Source organism: Ambystoma mexicanum, chromosome 10 (assembly GCF_040938575.1).
Source record: "Ambystoma mexicanum isolate Mex_15411 chromosome 10, UKY_AmexF1_1, whole genome shotgun sequence".
In the NCBI taxonomy this organism is placed as follows: domain Eukaryota; kingdom Metazoa; phylum Chordata; class Amphibia; order Caudata; family Ambystomatidae; genus Ambystoma; species Ambystoma mexicanum.
The window spans coordinates 103,581,584-103,605,785 of NC_090932.1; the positions used below are offsets into that span (position 1 = coordinate 103,581,584).

Below are 24,202 nucleotides of genomic sequence, written 5' to 3' on the forward strand. Positions count from 1 at the left end.
ATACTCAGACTCTCTGTGTAGCCTTGTGGAATGCGCGTGAATGTAAATGATCGTCCTCCTGACGTGAAGGCGAACAGATATCTGCTTTCCTCGTGTACTGGAATGCTGAAAAACGCATGCTTCAAGTCAATAACACTAAAATATTCAGCCGAGGCAGGGATCATGGTCAAAATTGTGGTAACCTCTGGGACCAACGGAAATTGTGGATCTACCACCTTGTTTAATGCACGCAGATCAATTATAAAACGATACGGTACCTCATTACCTCCTTTCTTATACACTGGAAGAATGGGACTGTTATCTCTTCAATGACCCCCAATTTTACCAAATCAGAAACAATAATTTTCAATCCTTTCTCTCCTTCTGCTGAAATTTTATACTGTGGAATACGTGGTAACCTTACTCCTTCTTTCAAAGCGATTTTTACTGGTTCTATTTTCAAGCATCCAACATCATTGTCATTCATTGCCCATATACAAGTTGGCACCTCACTCAATTCTCCTGGCAAAGGTTTAGACACAAATTCAGATATTGGTACATTCTGTAGTGAAATTGTCAAAAATACTCCATCTGGTGTACAGTGAATAACTGTACTCAGTTTTTTCAATAAATTTAATCCCAAAAGATTTTCTCTGCAATTCTCTGTTAAGAGAAATGGACAATATTCCGTGAATGGGCCTAATGTCACTGCTACTGGTTGGGATACTGGATTTATCACTGGGGTGCCTGCAAACCGTACTGAAATATTTGTACACCCTGACAGTGGTATTTCTGGAACCAAATGATGGTCTATCGAACACTTTTGTGCCCCCGTATCCACGAGGAATCTGTGCTCACTATCCCTGACTTTCATTTCTACGTAGGGTCCTTTTTGATTCACGGGAATAGACACTGGTTCCAACCCCTGACTTGGGCTGTCCTATTGGGGAAACAACACATCATCCAATGTGCAATCGCTGCTGTTATTATAGTACGCACCCGATTGAGTGTCAAAAATGCTCCCGCCTCTTCCTCTATTCCCATTTTGTATGTTCTGCTGGCTTTGATTCTGAGCAGAAGTTTGATTCTGAGCTTGGTTCTGATTTTGAGTACTATTTCCATGACTATTTTGGTGCTGCTGCATGTTATTTCTATTATGCCCATTTACTCCTGGATACCCCCTATGCTGTCTTCTCTGGCCGTACCCATTCCTATTTTTCAAGTGTGGACATTGCGCTCGCCAGTGACCTTCCTCTCTGCAATATGCACATTGATTCAATCCTAGGGGTCCTCCATGCATATTCAAATTACCTCTGCCCTGTGCATTCCCTCTTCCTCTATTGTGTCCCGCTACCTGCTGGAGTAGCACCCTTGTTTTTAAATTCATTCTATCCTTCACCTCTTTCTCTTTCTCAGCGTTCACTCTGTTCTCATAATATTGAGCCATATGTAGTACTTCACTCAACGTTTTTGCTTGCCATGCACTTTCCGATGTCATTATTAAGGTTTGAATGGGAAGTATTAACCTGTTCACATATTTATCAACAAATAGCCTTTTTCCCGCTTCTGTGCTTACATCCTGTCCACTGAAATCTCTAAATACTTCCTCAAATCTATTAAAATAATCTGTGGCTAACTCATCCTTGCCCTGAACGCATGCAGTCAATTTGTCCCATTGAATTCTTTTTTCTGGAACAATTCCTTTCAATTTCTGTATTATTTGTGCTGGTAATGCTGCCATATTCGCCCCCGGTTTTCCTCCCACTTCTTTAATTCTATCCTCTTGTACCAAATTTGCCCACGTAGCGCCATAGGCTATTTCATCATCCACTTTTCTTATTTGCTTCCATATGTCTGTTGGCAGGATCACTGGGAATATTAAATCTATGTCACCCATAGTGAGCACGGATGACTGCAGACAGGACTCTATTTCTTTATAGAATCCCGCAGGATTCTTTCTAATATCGGGAATTGTCTGTTTTATGTTGTTCACTTCCTGTCTGGAAAAGGGGACATGTACATGTTGGGCGGTATAATGGGCTGGCGTTACCTGCGCTGCGTCCCCATTAACTCCAGGAATTTCTACCTTTGGCACGAAGGTAGGTGGGACTTCTCTCAGTGGGACTTCTCTCATGGGGAATACCGCACTCACTGTTCCTCCCCCTTCTCTCATATGCAATAGTATTCCCAAATCAAGTGATAAAGCTGTCTCTCCTGTTCCGCGTTCAAATGACCTCTTATATACTGCTATTATCTCAGGGGGGGCTGGCTTTCTTCTCATTTATATCTTTGTCTATCAAATTTTCAGCCATTATCTGCAGTGCTTTTCTTTTCATGGGCAAGATGTACTCATCAAATATCTCATGTATCTCCATTGTGGGAATACTAGGATCTGAAATCCATCTCAACGCCTCTCGTATACATACTTTCAGTCTGTCGCCTGTCTGTCTTGACAACGACGAATATCGCCGCTGTATATAGGGCTCTACCGCTTCAGTCCTATCTCTCCTAATATCTCTACTCCTATACCCTGGTGTGGCAAACATTTCAGCATATTCATTATCAAGTTCATTCTTGGGTTCAAAAAGTCGATCTACACGTTCTATTATCTCTTCATCCCTTCCTCTACAACGTGCCAAAGCATTCAAATCCAACAGTCGTTGCGGAGGCAGCTTTCCAATCAACTGTTTCCATCTCGCCACCAAATATTCCCCCATGCATTCCATCACTACCTGTTTTTCATTGCTCCTCCTGAAGTCAAACATTGAAGCCAGCGCTGATGTTGCATTGTTTCCGTCTATATACATTTCGGCCTGTTCTTGCAACTCTCGCTTTCTCTCCTTGCTAATCGCACTACGGGTCACTCTCGCACATCCACTTTGCTCTGCCCCTTCTCTTGTTTCTGTGAGTTCAAGTTCAATCACAGGAGGGGCAGATGGGACAGAAACGATCTCTAGGGAGGGAGGTGTGGATGGGACAGCAGGACTGGGAGGTGACTGTTGCGGCAATGACTGGCTAATGGGAGGCGCTGTTTGTGCAGGGTGTGGCTGTGCTGGTATTTGGTCAGTTGGGAGGGGCTGAGCAACAGGAGGGGGCTGAGCAGTTGCTACTGACGCGGTCGTTTTAGTCTCTCTTCTTGGGCCTTGCTTTGTATCTGTTAATATTTTATGTATTAATTTGTCTGATGAATGCAACTCCCGTTGCAGGTATATCTTTTCTATGCTCAATTGCTCGCGTCTATTTGACTTTTTCAAACTATCATTCCACTCCTCCTCTTCCTTTTCTTTCGCTCTCTCTGCTTTCGACTTATGCATGCACGCATGTTTCTCTCTACTTTTCCAGCGAAGCATTGCTTCCCTTCTCCTGTCCCTAAGGATATCAAATGCTGCAGGGCGTGCTTTCTTTTTCATCAACACCTTCTCCAAATTATCTATTCTCGTCATTTCAAAACTCCCATGATTCGGCCACTGAAAATCTTCCTTTTTTCTGGTTTGCCCATGCCAAATCTCACAAAACATTATTGCTCCCACACCATACTTCACATACATCTCATACGCAGGCGTTCCCACGGGTGGCGCGACCTGGCCAGTTTCCAAAGATTGTCTGCCGCAGTGGAAAAATCCCGCTAGGGTGGACAATACCCCAGGCATCTTTTAACCTTAGCCTTGGCTAATCAACCTTACGCTGTTTGATTTTGCAAATTCAACTCTCAACCAATATCAGGATCACTTTTGAATCGGGGCGCGACTCACCTGATCAATCAAATTGTCTTTTCAAGACACAATTCGTCCGTATACTGATGCAACCAATGACGTTGTGTCTGCGTATCTTGGCTCACTCTGCCTCGTTTCGGGACCCTCGCCTCCTTGTTCTCTGGCCGGGCACGTCAATCAGGGATCAGTTGTGTGCAGATCTGCAAAGGAATCTCTCATCGCTTTCGCTGGGGTGCCCCGAACACCTCTTGATCCCGGCTCGATCGTCCGGTCCTCGCCGTTCTCTCCGCCTTCCTTATCTTACAACGTACACGATGGAACAAGTGGAGGAGGGTCCCTATTTGGGCGCCATCTTGAAGGGGCCCCTGAGGGACTCTTGCGTATGGAAACAAGGCACAATCACCACACACAAACTGATATGTCAGACACAAGGTTGTATTCCCAAAATCTAGGGTTTATTGCAAAACAAATAGTCTCAGTTGGCCAACTGGTCTCACGACCCTCGAAGTGTGTCTACCAGACCTCAGGGGACGCAAGAACCCCGGAGATCGTACAACAGTTACATATATACAGAATGCGCATCTTGTAATCAGTAGCGACACATTCTATACCGCCCCTAATACATTTCCTTTGAACTAAGCATGATGATTGACAATGGTGACGAGTATGACACCTTCAAACATTCATTTAGTAACAGTCTGCAATTTTGTAAGCCCACAGACACAAGTCTTTGTTTAAAGGAACACAATGCTTCTGTCTTCGCGAACAAGCTGCGCGTAGGGGAGAGACACATTCCAGGCCTTGCTATCTCCTATTCTATTTGTGTGCCGGGGGGTCAACTTGCTCTCCAGAGCTCTACCGGGTTTAGGAAAGGGGGGCTGCAAAGAAGAGCATAATTCAAGTCATTTAATGCTTGCTCTAGCATTTCTACTGTGCTACCGAGACTGGCTGGCACCTGATGTACTGATTAGAATGCCTTGCTGCTCACTCTTCAAGGATATGTGCGGGAGGAGACCGGGCATTTCTGTCTGGGTTAATGCGTTTCGTCTCAACATGCCTCTCACGACCTTGCATTGTGCACCAGTGAAGCAAAATAATATTTCAGCAAAGCAGTTTAACAGAAGGCAAAAAGCAAACGTTAGAGAAAACAAAATGGCGATATCTGTCGCTTTAAAATGGCCACACCTCGGTCAAGCTTATGGCTATATATTTCTAATACTAAATGCATGAGACGGTTGGTCTTCGGCCAACATAGTACATAGCCTTATGATCGAAGGGCGTCTACTTTTTCTAGATCGACACCAGAGGGAAATTCTGTAACACAGCCCAGCTAGAGATCCACGAGGGACAGCCACCCAAGGCCAGGGACAGGACCCCCGACCATCCTGGAGCTCTGGTTAGGCAGCATTACAGAATGTCCCTCTGGGAACGGATGGGGTCCATACCGGGGGTCTCCCTGGGACTGCCGTTGGCTTGTAGACAGTCGACACTTTTTCTTTTCCGCCTTGATAGGTGCACCCACACATGTGAGGTACTGTTTTCATCCGGACACCTTTGGGAATGTGGGAGGTAGGACATGTGTTGTTGGCGGCGTGTTTCAGTAGTTTCCAGGAGGAATTGTTTTCCCCCCTAAATTTCGGACTTTGCCGGGGATTGTGGGTAATAAATTCTAGGGTGATTCGCGTCAGATCTCTGTGGATTCCCATGGGTGTCTTCTTTTCAGAAATGCATGGGGTTTCCTGTTTTCCTTAGTGGCTGCGACACCCCAGGCCCAAATCTGTAGGTTGTGCACAAGAGCAAATTCCTGCAAAATCTGCTCTCCCTACACACTTTGGGATACCAGTGGTTTAGCCTTTTCCCTTTCTTTTCCCTTTGCGCCCAGGTAGGTGCATCCACACATGTGAGGTACCATTTTCGTCGGGACACCTGTGGGAATTCGGGAAGGTAGGACATGTATTGTTGGCAGCGTGTTTCAGTGGTTTCCATGTGGGAAATGTCTGAAAATTGTGTTTCTTTTCCTAAATTTTGGACTTTGCCAGGGCTTGTGGGTAATACATTCTAAGGCGATTCGCGCAGGTCAGTCCTCTGTGAATCCCACAGGTGTCTTCTTTTCAGAAATGCATGGGGTTCCTTGTTTTACTTTGTGACTGCGACACCCCAGGCACAAATCTGTAGGTAGCCCACAAGAGCAAATGCCTGCAAAATCTGCTCCCCCGAAACACTTGGGGTTACTAGTGGTTTCGTCTTTTCCCTTTGCACCCAGGTTGTTGCACCCACACATGTGAGGTATCGTTCTTGTTGAGAAACCTGTGGGAACGCGGGAAGGTAGGACATGTGTTGTTGGCGGCGTGTTTTGGTGTTTCCAGGTGGGAAATGTCTGAAAATTGTGTTTCTTTTCCTAAATTTTTGACTTTGCCGGTGCTTGTGGGTAGTACATTCTAGGGCGATTTGCGCATGTCAGACCTCTGTGGGAATGTGGGAAGGTAGGACATTTGTTGTTTTCATAACGTTTTCAAACATTTGCTACTGTACTTTGTTACACAACCCTTTCATTTCCCAAATGTGACCTATACTTAGTCGCTGCTTTATGCACTGTACACTTTTGTAATCTGCACAAGTCACCTACCCTTCCAAAGGTCTGCCTGTGCTCTTTCATAAAATGTATGCTTGCCATTCCTCACCACATTTGTTTTCCTTATGTACACATGCTAAGAACATCTCTTTAGGCTTTCAGCATACACATCCTGTGTACCATGGCTCCGTTTTTGGCTTGTGGCATTGCTTGTTTTGTGAAACATTATGAAAAATGTATGATTTTTTCAAAACCAGAAGAGTCGGGGGAATGTAGCGGTGCATTGCTTTTCTCAAAATTCACAGATGCCATTACCTTACAAGTCCAATCATGTCCAGCAGATACCTTTTTTTCCTGTCATTTTTCCAATTGTTCCCCAAACTATGGGAATTTTGTTTACATAGTTGTTGCATGACCTGCGCAAATGGCCCCTTCCTAAACGTGGAATTGTGTCTGCTTTTCAGAAATGTATGCCTTTCTGTCTTCCTATTCAGCTTTCCTACCCTCCTCTTCCATTCCCTCCACGCATGTCTTATTGGAAAAAAAGGGTAAAATTGCCTACCTCTCACAAAACTGATTGTATCCTTATAAAAATAGGTTTTTGGTCATACTTGTCAACGCCCATGGCTCTCACCTCCATCCTACCTGTAGTCTCACTGACCCTGGACAGCAGCCCCTCTGCGATGCCAAGAGAAGCCGTCTCTTCGCTTGCGCTGCTTCTCTGTGGGTGCAGTCTCTATCTTCACATGTACAGCTCCCCTCTGCTGACGGAGTCTCTAAGGGTGTATTTTCTACACTGGTGTAGTTTATTTAAGGGGCCGGTCTGAACGCGAATGTAGGCTATCTGAGTACGAAGGTGCTGTCACTCCGCTGGTGCAGCCTCAAATCTGGATGTCTATCCATGGGCAGGCCATGGATGCAGTCTATGTACCAATGCTTTTTTCAATAGGGGTGTAGTCATTACGGTGTGGCTGGCTCTTGTAAAGTGGTGTCTCTCTGGGGGGCTCAGTCTCTCCATGGCTGTCGAATATCTAGGTTGGTTTGTTCTCCACTGCATCTTTTACAGGAAGTGTCTGCCAGTCTCTGAATGCTTACTGCCTCCTGCTCATTCACTGGGTGCTGTCTCTCGCTCTTATACAGGAAGAGGAAGCCCTGTGAACTGCCAAGAACAGAGTAGAAACATTTGTGAGAGCTCAACCCAGGGAGGCGGGAGCAGAAGCGCAGAGAACCAGCCGCACGTGCAGCTGCTGAGAGCACATACGGTCCAGGCTGAGCTATTCCTGCCATCTTGGAATTCCGTTTAAAACAAAAAAAGACAACTTTATTTTAATTGGGTCGCAGAGGCCGTGGCAGGGGTCGCAGACTTATTGCCAGGAGTCAGAGAGGCCATGCCAGTGGTTCCAGTTGTGACCCCTAGCAACCCGAAATGACGTCCCTGACCTCCATCCACTGTGGGTTTTCTTTTTGATGTAGAGGGACATTTTGGGAGCTGTAGTTTTTGAATGTTGAACTATTTGAATGGGTTGGATGTCTCGGTCTGGGCTTGCAGTTTTAAGGTTTACAGTTGGTTTCGAGGACCGGGAGATGTCCTTCCAATGTTCATTTGAAAATGAACAGATGGTCACTTCATCATATGGTACAGGTGAATGTTTCAATGATGGTTTATACCTTCTTACTTATGGCCCTCAATGATTGAAGGTGTTTTGACAGGGTCAGGGGTTTGACTCTGTCAAGGGCGGTTAAGGACCCGTCTCAACCTGAGGCAGGAGGCCTATCAGGGATTTCATGCGAGCCAGTCCTGCCCCAGTGGTGGGTTGAGGAAGCTGGGAGAGTGCCAGTCTATGTCCCCCATATGTGTTCTGTTACAGGCAGAGGGTTCTACAATCTATCACCCAATGCTTGAAATACCTGGTGCTGGCCAAAGTTCTGTTTCTTTCATTCCAAGACTCCAAATGCCAGAAAGTAATGTAGCAGTCCAAATGTGTCATGGTCCAGCAGAAGGACTCGCTGACTTTGCGAGAGACACGAACCAGTTGCAGGAGCCCCGAAAACCGGGGACAAAACAAAGAGAGGCACATCAAACCCCACAGCAAAGTGATTCATGTCAACACCGCTAAAAAGAACGTGATGGGGCTGAGCAGGGATTTCAAACTTTTCCAGCACACTGACACCACCCAAAGGGGGCCAGGCAGATTAGATTGGCCCTAAAACCAGTTGAACCAATGAGCCAATGGGAAGGGAGTATATAATCCCTGCAGTAGAGAGTAGGAGTGAGGGTTGTTTGGTTGAGGTCAGTTGGAGTGACGATGAACCGAAAGACTAGATGGAGGAAGGACAGTGAAGCAGAGTGATGGGAAGACTGCGGTAGAGATTGTTTCAGGTGAGATGGTGGAAGTAAGAGAAAGTGGTACCTGTGTGTAAGATTGTGTGGAAGAATGTTGTTAGTTATGAGAGTGTTACAAAGAGAGTAGCAGGATAATTTAGTGATGGAGAGAAGGGTATATGAGAGACGGTAAGTTGTCAATTAAAGGAAGAAGAGAGATGGGGAGGAGAGGAGAGTCGAGAGTATAAGGGTAGAGTAGATGGGAGAGGGGAGTGGATGGCAAAGGTGATAGGTGAATGGAGAGGAGAGGGGAGAGGAAAGCAGGGAGTAGAGTGTAGAGGACAAAGTAGAATAGCATTTAGGTGTTTGTGTGACCTTTAGTGGGACAGAAGGATGGAGTAGAGAGAGAAGGAGGTAAGGAGTAGGAAAGAGTGGAGTGGGTTTAAGAACAGGGCAAGGAAGAGAACATCAGGAAAAGGAACACAAGTGCATGGAAGGACTGAGTGGGAGGAACCAAGCATTTGAAAAGGCACAAATTCTCATTACACCATATCCCAGGGAATTATTAGGACAGGTTCCCCCCAGAAAATCCTCACAGGAAATGGGACAGCAAAGGCTGAAGCCTTTAGGCTTCCACATTAGTCGGTAGGTATAACGATCTCTACTTGACAACCTGGGGATTAGAATAGCATGGGCTAGGTAAAGGGGAAGCCCATGGGAGATGAGAAAGGGACGGCCTAGAGAATGCCACATTTTTTTTCAAGTCATCGAGTTTTTGAATTATTTGAAGTTTGCAAAATAAAGACCCTTAAGCCATCCTCTGGGGTATGGGTATGCTTAAGGCCATCTGTGACAGTGTTCATGAGGTGGGTTGCTTTTTCTCTGCTCCACAAAACTCAAATGCAATCGTTTTAACTTTAAAGAAGGAAGCATGGCCTTAAGGATTCTCTGAACAGGCAAAACCATGAAGATAGAAAATGGCAACCTGATATCTTACCTGTCCCCATAAGGAGCACAAGAAGGGTCCTACTTCATTGGCGGCTTTAGTCAGCTGGTGAAGAGCATCATCATCAAGGGTGAAGCGATGCCCAAAGACAACAGCAGCAATTACATTTGTCACAAAACTTGCAATCATGTTCTCAAGATCACTGGGCTTACCTGGAAATAAAGAAAGTCAACTCATAAAGGGTGGCTTGTTGACAACCTGTATGACATACAAAGACAGTATATTACTGCCTTGTCAACTAAAGCACTCACACAAACACGACTGAAAAATGTATTAGCTGGATGCCTTTGGGGACCTTGGACAAGGGCAGTAATATGGCTGCTAAGTGTTCAGCTCTTACTGCAAACAATGTCACAAAAGTGAATGCTCAACGGATACTCTGGATTTACTTAAGCCGGTTTGTAAGAAGTACAAATGCAAAAATTTACTTTTTGGATGGCCTACAGCATATGAATGTGCTGGTACACAAGGAAACTCTTATATGGATTCCCTGCACTGAATATCCAACCAACCACAGTTGGAGAAACTGGACAGAACATTTTCTCACCCTTTACTTTAGATTTGATTTGTATTTATTGACGGTTGGGGCGTCAATTCCACCAGAAATTATATACTTAGGAAACAGTACCGGAGGCAGAGTCAGCCCCGGGGTAGGATGCCTTGACAATAGATTGAGGTTTTATGGGAATGGGAAGCATGTTGTTGATGATGACAGGTAATGGATACAGAAACCTGGGATATGAACATGGAAACCAGTATAGCTGGTACACTTAATATAGGCCTAATGCCATGATATATAACATTACACTTATTTGCATAATTACAGAAGAACATAATTGTGGGGTGTTGTGATCAGGGGGGCTGAAGTCAGTAAGGGAGGGATAGTGGTTTGTCTGATCTTGAAGCATTCAAGAGATGAGATTGATTCTATGCGTATGGGAGTGCAGATCAGTGGCATTCAAATGACCCAATATCTTGCCTGCTTTGTGGGGTACATTTGCCCACCGAGCAGAATTCCCCCATCACCAATATGCACCTTAGCAGTTACCAGCAAAATGGCTGCGCTGGCACTGTTGAGCACCATCGCCTTGCCTTAAAAACTGTGTTTTGCAGTCACCAAAATAATGGCTGCGCTGTCTTTGCCAAGCACACATGGGGCAAGATGGAACCGGGAACGCACGAAGAAAAGCTGCCAGTGTGTTTCCTGATGTGCACCAAAGAAGAGAGTTGAAAAGCAGTGCTGCTTGGCTGCTAGTTCCAAAACTTCCCATGAAAAAGGAAATATTTTGCATTAAATTGATGGAGCCTGATGCCTTTTTTCATCTGTTCAACAATGCACAGTCTGGATCCAGTGAGACCCAGCTATGCCAGGCCATATTCAGGTTGTGCTCCAGCAAAAGATAGCATTTCTCACTGAATGACAGATTGTGTCAAGCAAAATCTGTGAAATCACAAACAACTTTGCTCCCAACCGAACAGAAAAAACACTTGACTTTTAGCTACAAAATATCCCAGATAAACTCTTCAAAAGAAACCCTACATCTCTGTTCATGTGTCAGTTTCAAGGGATCTTTATTTTGACAGATGCGTGTGCATTAGAAGCATGACTGGGGCTTTGGAAAGATTCAGAAAATGAATGTAAGAAGGCCGCATTTGAAAGGGACATCCCAGCAGAATTAACCATGTGTAAAAAGGGCTGCTTTTTGCAGTCAAAGAAAATGCTATTTAAAAGTGAAATGTGGAATTAAGGCCCTGTCCTTGCAGAGAAATGTGAGGGGGAGGTTGTTTGAAATCTAATTTAATGTTTTATTCCAACAGCCTTGCTTTATGGCCCAGAAAATACATAAATAAATAAATGAATAAATGCATTTTCTGTACTGGGGAACCAGCAAAACAGGTTTTCCTGCTTGGCTTCAAAGGACATTTGTGTGCTGGCAACCCAAAAGGGGCCACTGCCTTGGAAACTTTGAATGGACAAAGAGGAAGCATATCACACACTCGTCAGACTTTGCGTCTGGGCTGGAGCCTGTTACAATAGAGTTCCAGGACGCTTAGGTGTGAAATTGCAAATAACACCTCCCCTCAACTTCAACTGGGGGGCTTCAAAGCCAGCTCCAGAGCAGACTTGGAAGTTATGCCCTTATTTGGGAGATAATGCTGGCCATCTGGCTCAAAAGACTATTTTATTAATAAACTTTAAGACTTTTATCTCTGCAACCGGACCACGCAGGAATGTAAACGTTTTACAGTTTAAATGCAATTTTTGTGGCTTTAAAATTAGACGTGGTAGCCTTCACTAGCATGTTGGGGACTGAAATGACGAAAAATTGTATATTCTGAGGAAAGTGCATATGGTGCCACTTTGAAATTCAATACTAACATGCCTTATGATAATATGTACACATGTATAAAGTTATAGAATTTTAGGTAAAATATTTCTCACTGAAAATGACGAACAATTATTAGGATGAAACTAAGGCCTACAAACGTGAGAGTGGGAATAATACGCTGTGTATAATATGCAACTTGCCTGTATGATTTGTGAAAGCGCCACAACTGTAAAAAGGTGCAATTTATGTCTGAACTGATTTTGCCAAAAAATGACAGGGGGGTGGCTTTGTACCTCATAAAAACACACCCCCTAAAACTCAGTCCCTTCCTTCAGTTCAATCTGCCCCCTAAGGAGGAGGTGACATAACATAGGCTGACCTATCCGATTCTTAGGGCTAAGTCTAGCTTAGTTCAGCCCAACAATAAATCCTGTGATGTCACCTGCCTTATGAAAGGTAGAGGCTCACAGAGATAAGGGACTCTTCTGAATTTTCCAGCGCCTGCGTATCCAGACATTTTATATTCATCCTGCAAGATTCCAGATTCTACTGCCAGGCTGAGCATAGCTGATCCTATCCAGACAGAACCGCCCTTCAGAACTAAACCCCCATAACAAAATCCCACTAACTCAGGGAGAAAAGGGAAAAGGCTGTGGTACCCTTTTTGAGAGTATCCTGTGACCAGACCGGCTTTTTGCCCCACTACCTGCATGCCACTGTGCCGTGACCAGGCCCTTGCCCAGCTGTTTTCTGTTAGGAGAGCCCGCCGCTGTGACCAGTGACCAGATATTGCCTCGCTGTCCAGAAACCTGGTTCGCTGTCCCAAAATCCCACACCCAATTGCTGATTGTGAGTATTATCCCATTCCATAGCCACACATAGCCTACCCTATCTTGATATCTTGTCTTTGTTCCACCTTCTGAGTAATCCCATCCATACCCGGATAACTTGCTTAAGATAGTCTGAATCCGATGTGTATTCTGTTCCTTGATTTTCTAGTGTTAGCACAATTCTTCCATTCATTTCTGTCTTGCATAAGTCCATAGTCGTATTTTGAATAATTTAATGAATTCCCACATACAGCTGAACACAGGGTGAAAAGGTTAACCTTGCAAATTAACCTTGGCGCATACTGTGTCTTTCTTTTACATTCTAGCCACTAAATCTAGTTTAAGTGAAAGTTGTCCTTTTCTTTCTAAACCGATGTTCTCTTTTAACTGCTTTTATTTTTAAAAACAAATTTCCTTTCAACTTGAAAATCTCTTCCAGTTATCAAGCTAGAGTCACTCTTTCACTTTTATATTATCCCTGTGACGTGCATCTATCACCCAGCCTAAAAACCACATTCCGATTCTATCTATTTCACCCGTTTGTCAAACCGTTTTTGACATTTAAACCTGTGTAATTTAGCAAATGCAAATTCTTTGCCTGTGATTCTGGCTGCACTGTGTTGTCGCTTCAAAGTTGGATTTTGAATTTTATGCCCTTTGTTGGTACCTTGCCTTGTAGTTGCTAATGTTATTACATCCCTGATATTGTGATACCTCATATTTACCTCATCTATTCAACCGCACATTTAAATTAATTATTTACCAAATCCGAGTGTTATTTCTGAATTTGCAAAGGGTTTGCCTCCCATTTCATGAGGGAAGGTTGGATTTTAATTCTGTTTGCTGCCTAGCGTCCCTGACTGCTTGCTGCTCCTTTCTATCCACTCAAAATTCAATTAGTTGGGGTTTGAGGGAGCATTGCAGCGGGAAAGCTTAACTTGGGTGCTATCGACCCGAACAGTAAAATTGCTCCTATTCATCTGTGCTTTGGATATGTTCTAGGAGAAGGTCAACCAAGTGTATTTCATCAGTTTACATTGTAATTATCACCCCATTGGTGATTGCTGCCCAATATTAAAATTGTGTGATTTTCTTTGAATTTAAAATAAATAAATCTGGTATTACCACCTACCGGCCTGTTTCATGGTCCATTGTGACCCAGGGTATTTGTAAAAGGGGGTGTGAGACGGGTTGGGTGCCAGCTCAATCTGAATTCTAGGAAATAAAGAAAAAGTATTCTAATTGAGCGCTACGTCCTAGGCTAAGGGCAAGGGTCCTGGTCCGGTGTGTGACGCCCGATTAGTATCCTTAACAAACTTGGGGGCTTGTGCAGGGGATTGGGGCATTGTTGCCACCTGTGGCAGCTTAACACAGCAGGCTAACCTTCAAGGTTGTGATACTTCGTGTGCCTATAAAGCTGTGTTACGCTGTAAAAACATAGGGCCTGTATATAAAATTAAAGCGAAATCAACCCCAAACTAGACAAAAAGCAACAGAATACAGGTTACCCTTATATAAATAAATTAATAAAGAAACAACACTTTCCAAAATGACCACAGTAGAGATAAATATGGCCAGGGAGCACCTTCTGCACAAATTATTTGTCAGAGGGGAATGGCAGCAGTAAAATGAGGCGGTCTGGCTAGAAGAGATGATGCAACAGGTCACCGCCATTGACATGGATACTTGGCAGGACGTTGGCCTATTACATCAAGCTTTGAGTGAGTTGTACATGACTCCAAAAATTAAAGAGGAGCAGATTAAAATGTTCAGAATCACAGCCTACATGTATCTCCATATGAAAGTGATGCGGGCAAAGCATGAAGAAAATACAACTCTTGCGCAAAACCAATCTGAACTCTTAACTCAAATCCAGACTGAGCTAAAATTTGCGGAACAAAAATTGCAAAAGAGCCAAGATTCTGAGGTCCAAGTTGAGAACTACATGGACTACAGGACTTGGCTCTACAACAGCAAAATAATGCAGACCAAGAGGCCCAAATAAACGCCTTAAGAGTGGAGTGTCAAGAAAAGGTTGACTCTTTGGAAGAGGGTCAACTTAAATTAAAACAAGTGGGATACAATAACGCTAGCGCAGAGAAAATGGTCACTTTACAGAATCAGATAAAAAAATTAGAAGAGGAAAATAATAAATAAATTATGAGAGAACTCCATTCCCAATCAGAATTTGATGAAGAGCACCAGAAATTAGGCACCATAACACAACAAAGGGATGACCTGGCTGAACAAAGGGGCACACTGTATCAGGAGAAAGCGGCCCTATACCAAGAAATGTGCAATTTAAAAACCAATCTGGAGAGAAGGGTGTCTGACCTCCAGGGACTGACTGGCATAAAATAAGAATGTGATAAATTAATGGGACATAGGAGACAAATGGAACTTGAGTTAGAGCAGGCCACAGAGGCTCTAAATGTGCAGAAAAAGGAGGGTCACCTCCTACAACAGAAATTATCTCAGTGTTCCCAGGCCATACAGGTAGCGCAAAGAGACAATGAGGCCCTATGTGAGGAGAACAATGGACTCCACAAGCAGGTGGCAGCTCAAGAGCGGGTCATAGAGGCCAGTTAATCCCTGATAGCAGAGCAGAAATCTCAAGCCTTTGCCTATTATCAAGAGATAGGTGCTGAGAAGGAGAAACTAGGGAGGTTGGAGAAAGAGTATGCCAGGCTAAACCCAAACTTGAGGGACCCAGAGGGATGCCCTCTGTACTAAGGGACTCAAACCCATTTAATACTTTGTGCACTGCTGACTTCATGTCTACTGGTTCACATGAGCCAGAAACCATGAGGCCATCAGAATTAAATAGGCCTAGCATGATGGAGCTGACAGGTCAGCGCCCCTCAGAAATTGATGGACGGGCGTCCCTGTATAGATACAAAAATAGTTTGGTTGATGTCTCTGACCAGGAAGCCTCTTATGAGGAGAAAGTCAGGGAATTAGATCTGCGACAGTACTATCTCCAAAGGGACCATTTGGTTCGATTTGCACAGAAACAGCAGGAAATCAGGCCCCAAAAGAGCATTCTGAAGACCTTCACCCAATCAGGGCAGTGGGGGGGATCCTCTGCCAACCCTGGAAGCAGGGAGAAGTCAAAAGACTACTCCCCTGTATGCCACAGGGGGGAAGAAACTAGGCCCCACCATTCTGCAAGCTCCTCACAAGGTCAAAATATCAGGGAGCGACTAGAAGATCATGAGGGGTCCTTAAACAGTAGCGCCTCTGAGTCGGAGGGTGAGTGGAATCAGGTGACGTGGAAAAAGAGGGCAGATAAACAAAAGAAAGCACTGTTGAAAGACCCCATTAGGCAGTTCAAGGCCATTAGGAATTTCATGACACCGTACCACAAAAACACAAAATATTCTGTTTGGGAGCATTTGGAACTCTATGAACAAATGATGGACACTTTTCACCTTAAAGATAGCCAGAACTACACAGATTATGCTAAATTGACGTTCTCTCCGGAATACTCCAGCTTCTTTGCTCGACTGGAAGACAAAAACCATTCAAGATGGTCCACCTACAAAGCGGCCATCTTGAAGCACTTTTCGCCCACAGAAACCCCCAAGAGGCTCGCAAAGCGCCCTACAATTTGCAATGCGGAAAAGATCAGGCCCCACGAGAATTTGTGCAGGAGCTAAAACGCGCCTTGACACAAACTACCGGGAGATTGCGCACGGATAGCCGAGAGTTTATAACTACCTATTTTCTCGTGCTTCCAAAATACACCATGACCCCGCTGGTGAAGGATTTTCATGACAAAAGGACTCTGGAATGTGTAATAGAGCAGGCTACCCGGATCTATGAGGTCCAAAAACCTGCAGAAAATAAGAATCAGGTAAAACAAAAAAAACAACCAACACCTCTGCTGCTGCTAAGGTGGCAGAGGTGAAGGTTGCCCCCATTTGGACCTAGAAATGGGGGCCCTAAAAATGCACCTACCCAAAACCAGCAAAATCAGAAACAAAGAAGGCCTTCTAACCAATCAGCAACAGGTGGCAGTCAGGGAGGTAATCCCACCAATGGGATCCCACCTCTCCTGATTATATAAGTCCCAGATACAAGGGCAACCGACCTATCTTGGGGTATGTATGGACTCCGCCAGCGCAAGGGGGGGGTGTCCAACCAGGTAAGTACGGCCCCAGGAAACGTCCCTCCTAACTTGCCTCAGGACGGCAGTAATCCCCCAAATCATGGGTTAAGTTTCTTTCCCAGGTATCTACAAAACCCCAACCTGCAGGAGAACCCTATTTTCTTTCAGTCCAGACCAGCCACTCTGTCAGAGGGGAGGCCAAGGGCGGAGGGTTACCAAAATTCCCAATACCCAGGGTACTCCGACAGAAGGGATAGTTACCCTTCCCGTGAACCCATAATGAGCAGAGGCCCCCGTACCAGATGGAATGGGTGTCCCAACTGGAGCGCCAGGTCCAGAACCTAACACAGGATCTGAGTTGCATGTTGAGGGTTCAGCAGAACCCTCAGATGAACATGGCGGCTCAGATCCCCTCAAACCAAGGGTTTGGAACCCCAGAATAATGATGGGGAGAGAACCCCGACAAGTCGCCAGTTCCAGAGGAGGAGGCACGGGAGGAAGGGGGGTGTAAAGCCCTAGAGGAAGCTTCCTTCCTCACCCATGAAAAGCCCCTGGACACCCCAGGACCGGAACTAAAATCTCCCACCCCAAAAATCTGCAACCCAGGGAACAGAGGGTGGGTAGGAGAAATAAAGATATCAAAAGGGTCCATTTTGTGGAGGAAGTTAGTGTCCTCCAGTTTGAAGGGGAAGAATCCTTAGAGCATTCTGTGAAAACAATCTTCTCCTTCAGGGACGGGGAATTCCTCCCAAAGAAAAATGGGTCCCAGGAGATCTGAATGAAGACTGGGAGGGTGTGGGGACTGATTCAGAGTCACCCATCCCGGAACCCCAGAATGGTCATCCTGAGAGAAAAATATTAATGGAGGGATCCTTCCCATAAACTGGTTCTAGGGACTGCCTCCAGATAAGAGGGGGGCAGCAAAGAGCTATGGGAAAAAGTGGATTCTGAAATCCCATCTATTTCAGGATGCCAACATGTTATTACAGATTCCCAGACTCCAGCACAGAAAATTGTCCAAAACTCCACTGTGTCAGAGTCCAAAATAAAGAAATTGACCATCAACTTGCCCAAAATGCCCATTACCTTTGCCCAATTGGGAAGAAGGAGGGGAGATTCTATGCCCCCATTCAAGTGCAAGGGCAATGTGCTTTTTCAGCACTGTTGGACACTGGATCCCAAGCCACTCTTCTGTCAAAAAGGGCCTTTAAGCAGCTAAATTCAGGAAGGCGGGAGAGACACCAGATCCCTCGCACTCCCCTTCCTGGGCAACTCCAGAACTTCGACGGGAATGAAATTCCTGTCGAGGGGACTGCAGATTTGGAAATTAAAATTGGGCGACATAAGGTGAAACCCCTAGTCATAGTCGTGACTCCAGAATGAACCCCCTGTCTATTAGGGAATGACATCCTTCGCAGGCTGTCTCCCCTTGATAGACTGTATGAACAGGGTCCTCTGGACTCGGACTAACCTGCCAATAAAATTAAAACAGAGTGTCAACCATGTTAGTTTAAATGGCACCTGCCACATGGTTTAACAGAAATCTGATCATATTGAGTTTCATATACAGAATAACCAAATACCCGACGTTACAGTGATTGCTCTAGGACAACAAACTGGTGATGGGAACTCCTCTCCATTCCTGAAAATCAACCTTCCTTCCAGTTTTAAGTGGCATTCCACACTGGAAGGAAATACTTTGAAATGTTATACTGATTCACAATCTCAAAATCCCAAATCTCTAGTAAAAAATGATGAGAAACCAGCTCAAAGTTTAGCTGACATTCAGAAAATTAGAGAACAGTTGTGCCTCCCTATTCAGTTAAATGAGGGGAAGGAGTCTGTTCTCGCTAGAGTGTGCATGAACAACGGAAAGAGCTTCATCAGCGAAGCCATGTTCAGAAAGCTCCCAAAAGATCCAGCCATTCCCACATTTAAATTGATTGATAAGTGGGAAATGGGGCTGGAAACTCCCAATTCCAAACATCTCCTGCCTATATAGGTGACAAAAGCATAGAACATAATTGTTGGGTAGTACGAGATGTCCCTGCTGCATTCTGTTTAGGCAGTGACATTCTCAATCGGTTTGCAACTAATTTTGACCTGATAAATTACAATTTCGGTCAGCCCAATTGCTGCTGTATACGGTTGAAGTTCAAATTGGAGAGGAGGTCACCATCCCAGGACGGACCCGACAATTCTCACTTGAATTAAAACTTAAGAGGACAGAAACTGCAAAATCCTGATGCCTATGTTCATCTCAATGCCCATCTCCAACAGCAAGGGTTGGGGTTAAACCCAACACCATTATTCAATATAGAAAACAACACCATTCCAATATTGATGGATAACAGCGACCCTAGGAGTATCACTCTGGGCGCAGACACCATTATTGGAATGGCAGTTGATGACCAACATTTTTCCATGGATCTAGGAAACAAACTGATAGGACCATTCCCCAATGACTTTTGACAATGAAAGTGACAAAGACATACCACCAGACGGTATCAGGTAATATTATCCCCATATATATGGTTGCTGTATATAATATTGCCGGGAAAAGGTTGTGGCAATATTATATGGGTGCCCATATATATAGGGGCAGAAGAAAATAAAAAGAAACAAATAAGGGTTTGGGGGTTGCGGGGTGTCCCCCGCATGTTCCATGCAATAATGTCCCCACAAAAAACGGCCATTTTTAGGCGACATTTTTGCATGGCAATATTTTTGAGGGGACATTATTACATGGAACCCACCAGACAGGATCTTCACCCGGCAAGGGGGGAATTTCCTGGTGTACCCTTCCTGCCCTTACGGGGAGGAAGAGGTGACCTGTGACAGCAGGTCAGGATGAGGTAATATTCCAGGTCCACAATGACTGCCTCTCTTACCTGAAACACTCTGTCCAGGTCAATATTCTAACCAGAGACCTCTCCACCCAGCTGGAGGATGCCGCTGAGATAGCAAAACCCGAAGTCTTTCCAGGCTTCAGGCAAAGGGCTGAAGAGCGGGTCAACCTCGGTGATGCCTGTGAGACTGGGGAGCAAAGGCAAAAGTTGAAATAGGTGTTTTTAATTTTTCAAGATCTCTCTGCTGTGGACTCGTACGACTGTGGTCGCACCGAGATCCATACTACAACAATTCCCACGGACCCTCGAATGACTCCTGCGTTTGTGAAGCAATATCGCTTGCCTCTCGCATTCATGGAGTCCCTGACAGAAATAATCAAAAACCTTGAGTCCCGTGGGATAATTCGTCCAGCCCACAACACCTTTAATAATCCGATGCTGGGGATTTTAAAACCAAATGACCAATGGAGACTCTGCGCAGACCTCAGGGAGCTAAATAAACGGGTTCACATGGCCTCTCCCCTACATCGACCAAGGGCTGGCCCAGATCCAGGGGTCAAAGGTGTACACTGCCATTGACCTGACAAATGGGTACTGGACCGTGCCCGTCAGTAGGGAGGACCAATACAAGCTGGCCTTTACCTTCGGGGGCAGCAGTACATGTGGAGCCGGACTCCCTTTGGATACATAAACTACGGCAATGAATTCAACATCTTCTTACATAAGGCCATGCCCGACTTGGGTGAAAGGGGTAACCTGGCTAATAAGCTCAACTGTGGCGGAACACATAGTGGAAATCCGCTATGTTCTGACCCAGTTGAGGGCTGCCGGAGCAAAATTGTCCTTCCAAAAGGCACAGTGGTGCAGGACCTGTGTCAACTTCTTGGGACATGAAATAACTCCCGAGGGTCTCTGTCCCCAGGAAAGAAAGTGGAAGCACTATTAAAACTGAAAGACCTCACAACTCTGCATGAGCTAGGAAGCCTCCATGGACTGACTAATTACAGTAGGAAGTTCACTGAGGATTACACAGAGGTCACAAGACCCCTGATCCATCTGTTGAAGGGGGGGTCAAGTGGGAGTGGGGTCCAGAACAAGCCGAGGCAGTAAAGCAACTCAAAAGAAGTCTCTCACAAGCGCCTTGTCTAGCTTACCCTGTCAAAAACAAGGAGTTCTTCTTGGAGACAGGGTTCTCGAATACATGCGTGACAGGTCAATCAAGTCATCTCCTATGCAAGTAAGACTTTATCCTCTGTGGAGGAAAAATTCAACGATTGTGAGAAGGCACTCCAGGCAATGGTGTGGGCATTGAAGAATTACCGCCCATTCATCCAGGGGAACACATCATAGTGGAGACTCCACACCAGCCTTTGCAATACCTCCAAAGTGACAGAATCTGGGCCACAAATGTGAGTAATTGCAGAATTACTTCCTTGATTCTGTCAATGAAAGGCTTTCCTATGGAGGTCAGATATGGCCAAAACAAGAACAGTCCCCTCGCGCAAGGTCTGGCTGACTTGCATGATTGTGCCAGAGAAAACTGTCTCGAGGATGAAAGTCTTAAAACCCAGGACAATATGGAGGCGTACCTGAATTCCCCGCACAAAGTCTATGAAGAAGACAAGTGCCAGGGAATGCCCACAGTTTATGTGGACGGGTGCTCCTACCATGTTGACAACAGCGGGGGAAAGGAACTGGTGGCCGGCGTTGGGAATGCCTGGGTGAATGATGCCCCGGAACCCTCCGCTGGGTACAAAATCGGTCCCCGCAGTAGTCAGGTGGCGGAGTTGATGGCAGTTCATCAGGCCATCCTCACTGCCGTCCAACACCAACTCCATGAACTGGTCATAATCACTGATTCAAATTATGTCTGAAACGGGTTCGTGGAGCACCTGGTTAATTGGAAAACCAGAGGCATGCTGTGTGCTAATAACAAACCACTCAAACATGGCAGGCTAATACAAAATATTGATGGTCTGGTCAACTATAATGGGATGACCATCTATTGGAAGAATATCAAGGGTCATTCCAGAATAGAGGGGCCAGACAAAACTGGAAATTACCTAGCTGATCAGCTGGCCAAAACCAGAGCCATTCAGGGGGATCTCCTTGAGATCGAGTCTCTGTTGGGGGAAATACAGGTCACTGCTGTCACTAGGTCCCAGACAAATGCTCACAATGAACTCTCAGCTGCACAATGGAGTAAGAAGACCCCAGATGCTGATTTAATCACGGCTCAAAAAGGGGATCCAATTATTGGGAAATGTTAACACATGACGTTGGGAAAGAGGACCTCTGGGTGTTGATGAAGTGTCCCAAAATGTTCTGAATTCAAGACGGTTTGTTGGTAAGGAGATACATCTCTGAATTTGACCAGTGGGTGGTACATACCTCATTCCGAAGCCTGATGCTAAGTCACGCCCATGACGCAGCCACAGCCGGTCATTGGGGGTTTCACACTAGTCTAGAATTCTTGCGGGAGGTTGCATACTGGCCACACATGGGGCAGGACCTCGATTAGTTGGGGTTTGAGGGAGCATTGCAGGGGGATGCTCCTATTTATCTGTGCTTTGGATATGTTCTAGTAGAAGGTCAACCAAGTGTATTTCATCAGTGTACATTGTAATGATCACCCCATAGGTGATTGCTGCCCGATATTAAAATTGTGTGATTGTTCTTTGAATTTAAAATAAGTAAATATTATATTACCACCCACCGGCCTGGTTCATGGTCCATTGTGACCCGGGGTATTTGTAAAAGGGGGTTTGGGATGGGTTGGGTGCCAGCTCAATCTGAATTCTAGGAAATAACGAAAAGATATTCTAATTGAGCGCTACGTCCTAGGCTAATGGCAAGGGTCCTGGTCCGGTGTGTGACACCCGATTAGTATCCTTAACAGCTTGCATAGGACAAGTAAGGAGATGACGTGGGAGGAGGTGCCGACAGGGCAAGGACAGAGAGGCTAAGGAGGGAGGAGGAAAATAGAGGAGCTCATTTTTTCATCTGAGCCATAACGTAAATGGATGGCGTAAAACCCTTGCATGAAGCCTCATTTTCATTCATTTGTATGGCCCTGAGGAGGGGCAGAATGCAACTTGCATTTCCGCTGCTCCCTTCCTCTCGTCCATACAAATCCTCGAGCATTTTCATGCACCAGCAAAAAGCAGGCGACCCCACTGTGATCTATTCTAAACAGCCCTGCCATGCGTACATGGCAGACAGCGTTTATTCTATTTGCATGGCAGAGTGCAAAAGGGAGGCAAAAGGTGGCGTACATATGCTTGTAAACTGCCTTTTGCCCTCCCTTTTGCATTCTGCCATGGAAATGATGCACATTTGGCGGCAGGGAGTCATTTACGTTTAAGTGTTAACGTAACGGCTCCCCGCCACTAAATGATGGGCTCGAGCAAAATTAACTCCATAGTGTTAGAGGGAGATTACAGGGAGTTCCAATCAGCAATTTATAGGGTACAAGAATATGGCTGGATTTGAAACAAGAAGAAAGAATTTAAAGACAGTGGGTGATTTTGCACAGAGAGCCAGCTGGCATGGTGGCAGGGTGCAGAGGTGGGTGATGAGTTTCATTGGTTGTAGAGGGTGTGAGTAGCATATTTTTTAAATTTGTTTAGGGGAGAGCAGGAGTATAGGAGAAGACTCTAGAACTTATCAAGTTTGTTTAGCACAAGAGTAGAGGTTAGCATTTCCATGGTGGGTGAGGTTGGGTGCTCATTTTTCTAATAGTGAGGAAATTGACTTTCTCAGATGTTGTGGATGTAGATGTAATAAACTGCTGGGGTCCAAGTCTGCTGTCAAAGAGGACCCGGAGGTTGCAAGCTTTGGGTAAACATGTGAGTGACTGGTGGGAAGGTGATGGACGATGGGAGAGTGGTATTAGCATTTGAGGTGGGGAGAAATATAATTTCTGTTCTGGAACAGTTCAGCATTGGCAGCATAATGCTATCCAGTGGCAGATGGCTGTGAGGCATTTGGCATTGTTTTGAGAGATGACAGGGGTGAAGGATGGAAAGGAGAAGATCTGGGTGTTATCAGCAAAGTGGTGGTAGTGAAAGCTTAGGGAAGGGATGAGCCTACTCAAGGAGGTGGTGTAGAGAGTGAAAAGGTAAAGACAGCTTGGGGGAACACCCTTGGGAAGTGGAGTATGGGGGGTTCTGTTGCAGGAGATAAAGAATGCACAGTTGGAGAGTTAGGAGGCAGTCCATCTAGTGTGGTGCTTTTAAAGTCAAGGGAGGGAAAGGGTTGATAAGCTGGAGCAACGGTCCAGGGTATCTAAGTCTGCAGAGCCCGTGAGTTGGCTTGGAATGATTGGGGGTTGTGGTTGGATGGAGATGTGGCTGACTGCAGTTTTGGTGGAGTGTTTACTTCTGAATCTAGATTGTAAGGAGTCGAAGAAGAGTGGTCCTCTAGGCAGCTGACAATGCGGTTCAAGACAACTCACTCAAGGATCTTGGAGGGGTGGGGCTAAGGAGAG

At 45.3% G+C, this 24,202-nt stretch overlaps 1 protein-coding gene across 1 annotated transcript in view; it reads right to left on the reverse strand.

Moving 5' to 3' along the window:
- Positions 1 to 24,202, reverse strand: part of LOC138491202 (cytochrome P450 2J2-like) — a 568,063-nt gene that overhangs the window by 505,502 nt on the left and 38,359 nt on the right. Inside the window, exon 2 of the mRNA XM_069617586.1 lies at positions 9,585 to 9,745. Within this exon, the coding sequence (XP_069473687.1) occupies positions 9,585 to 9,745 (161 nt within the window). The remainder of the gene's footprint in view (positions 1 to 9,584; positions 9,746 to 24,202) is intronic.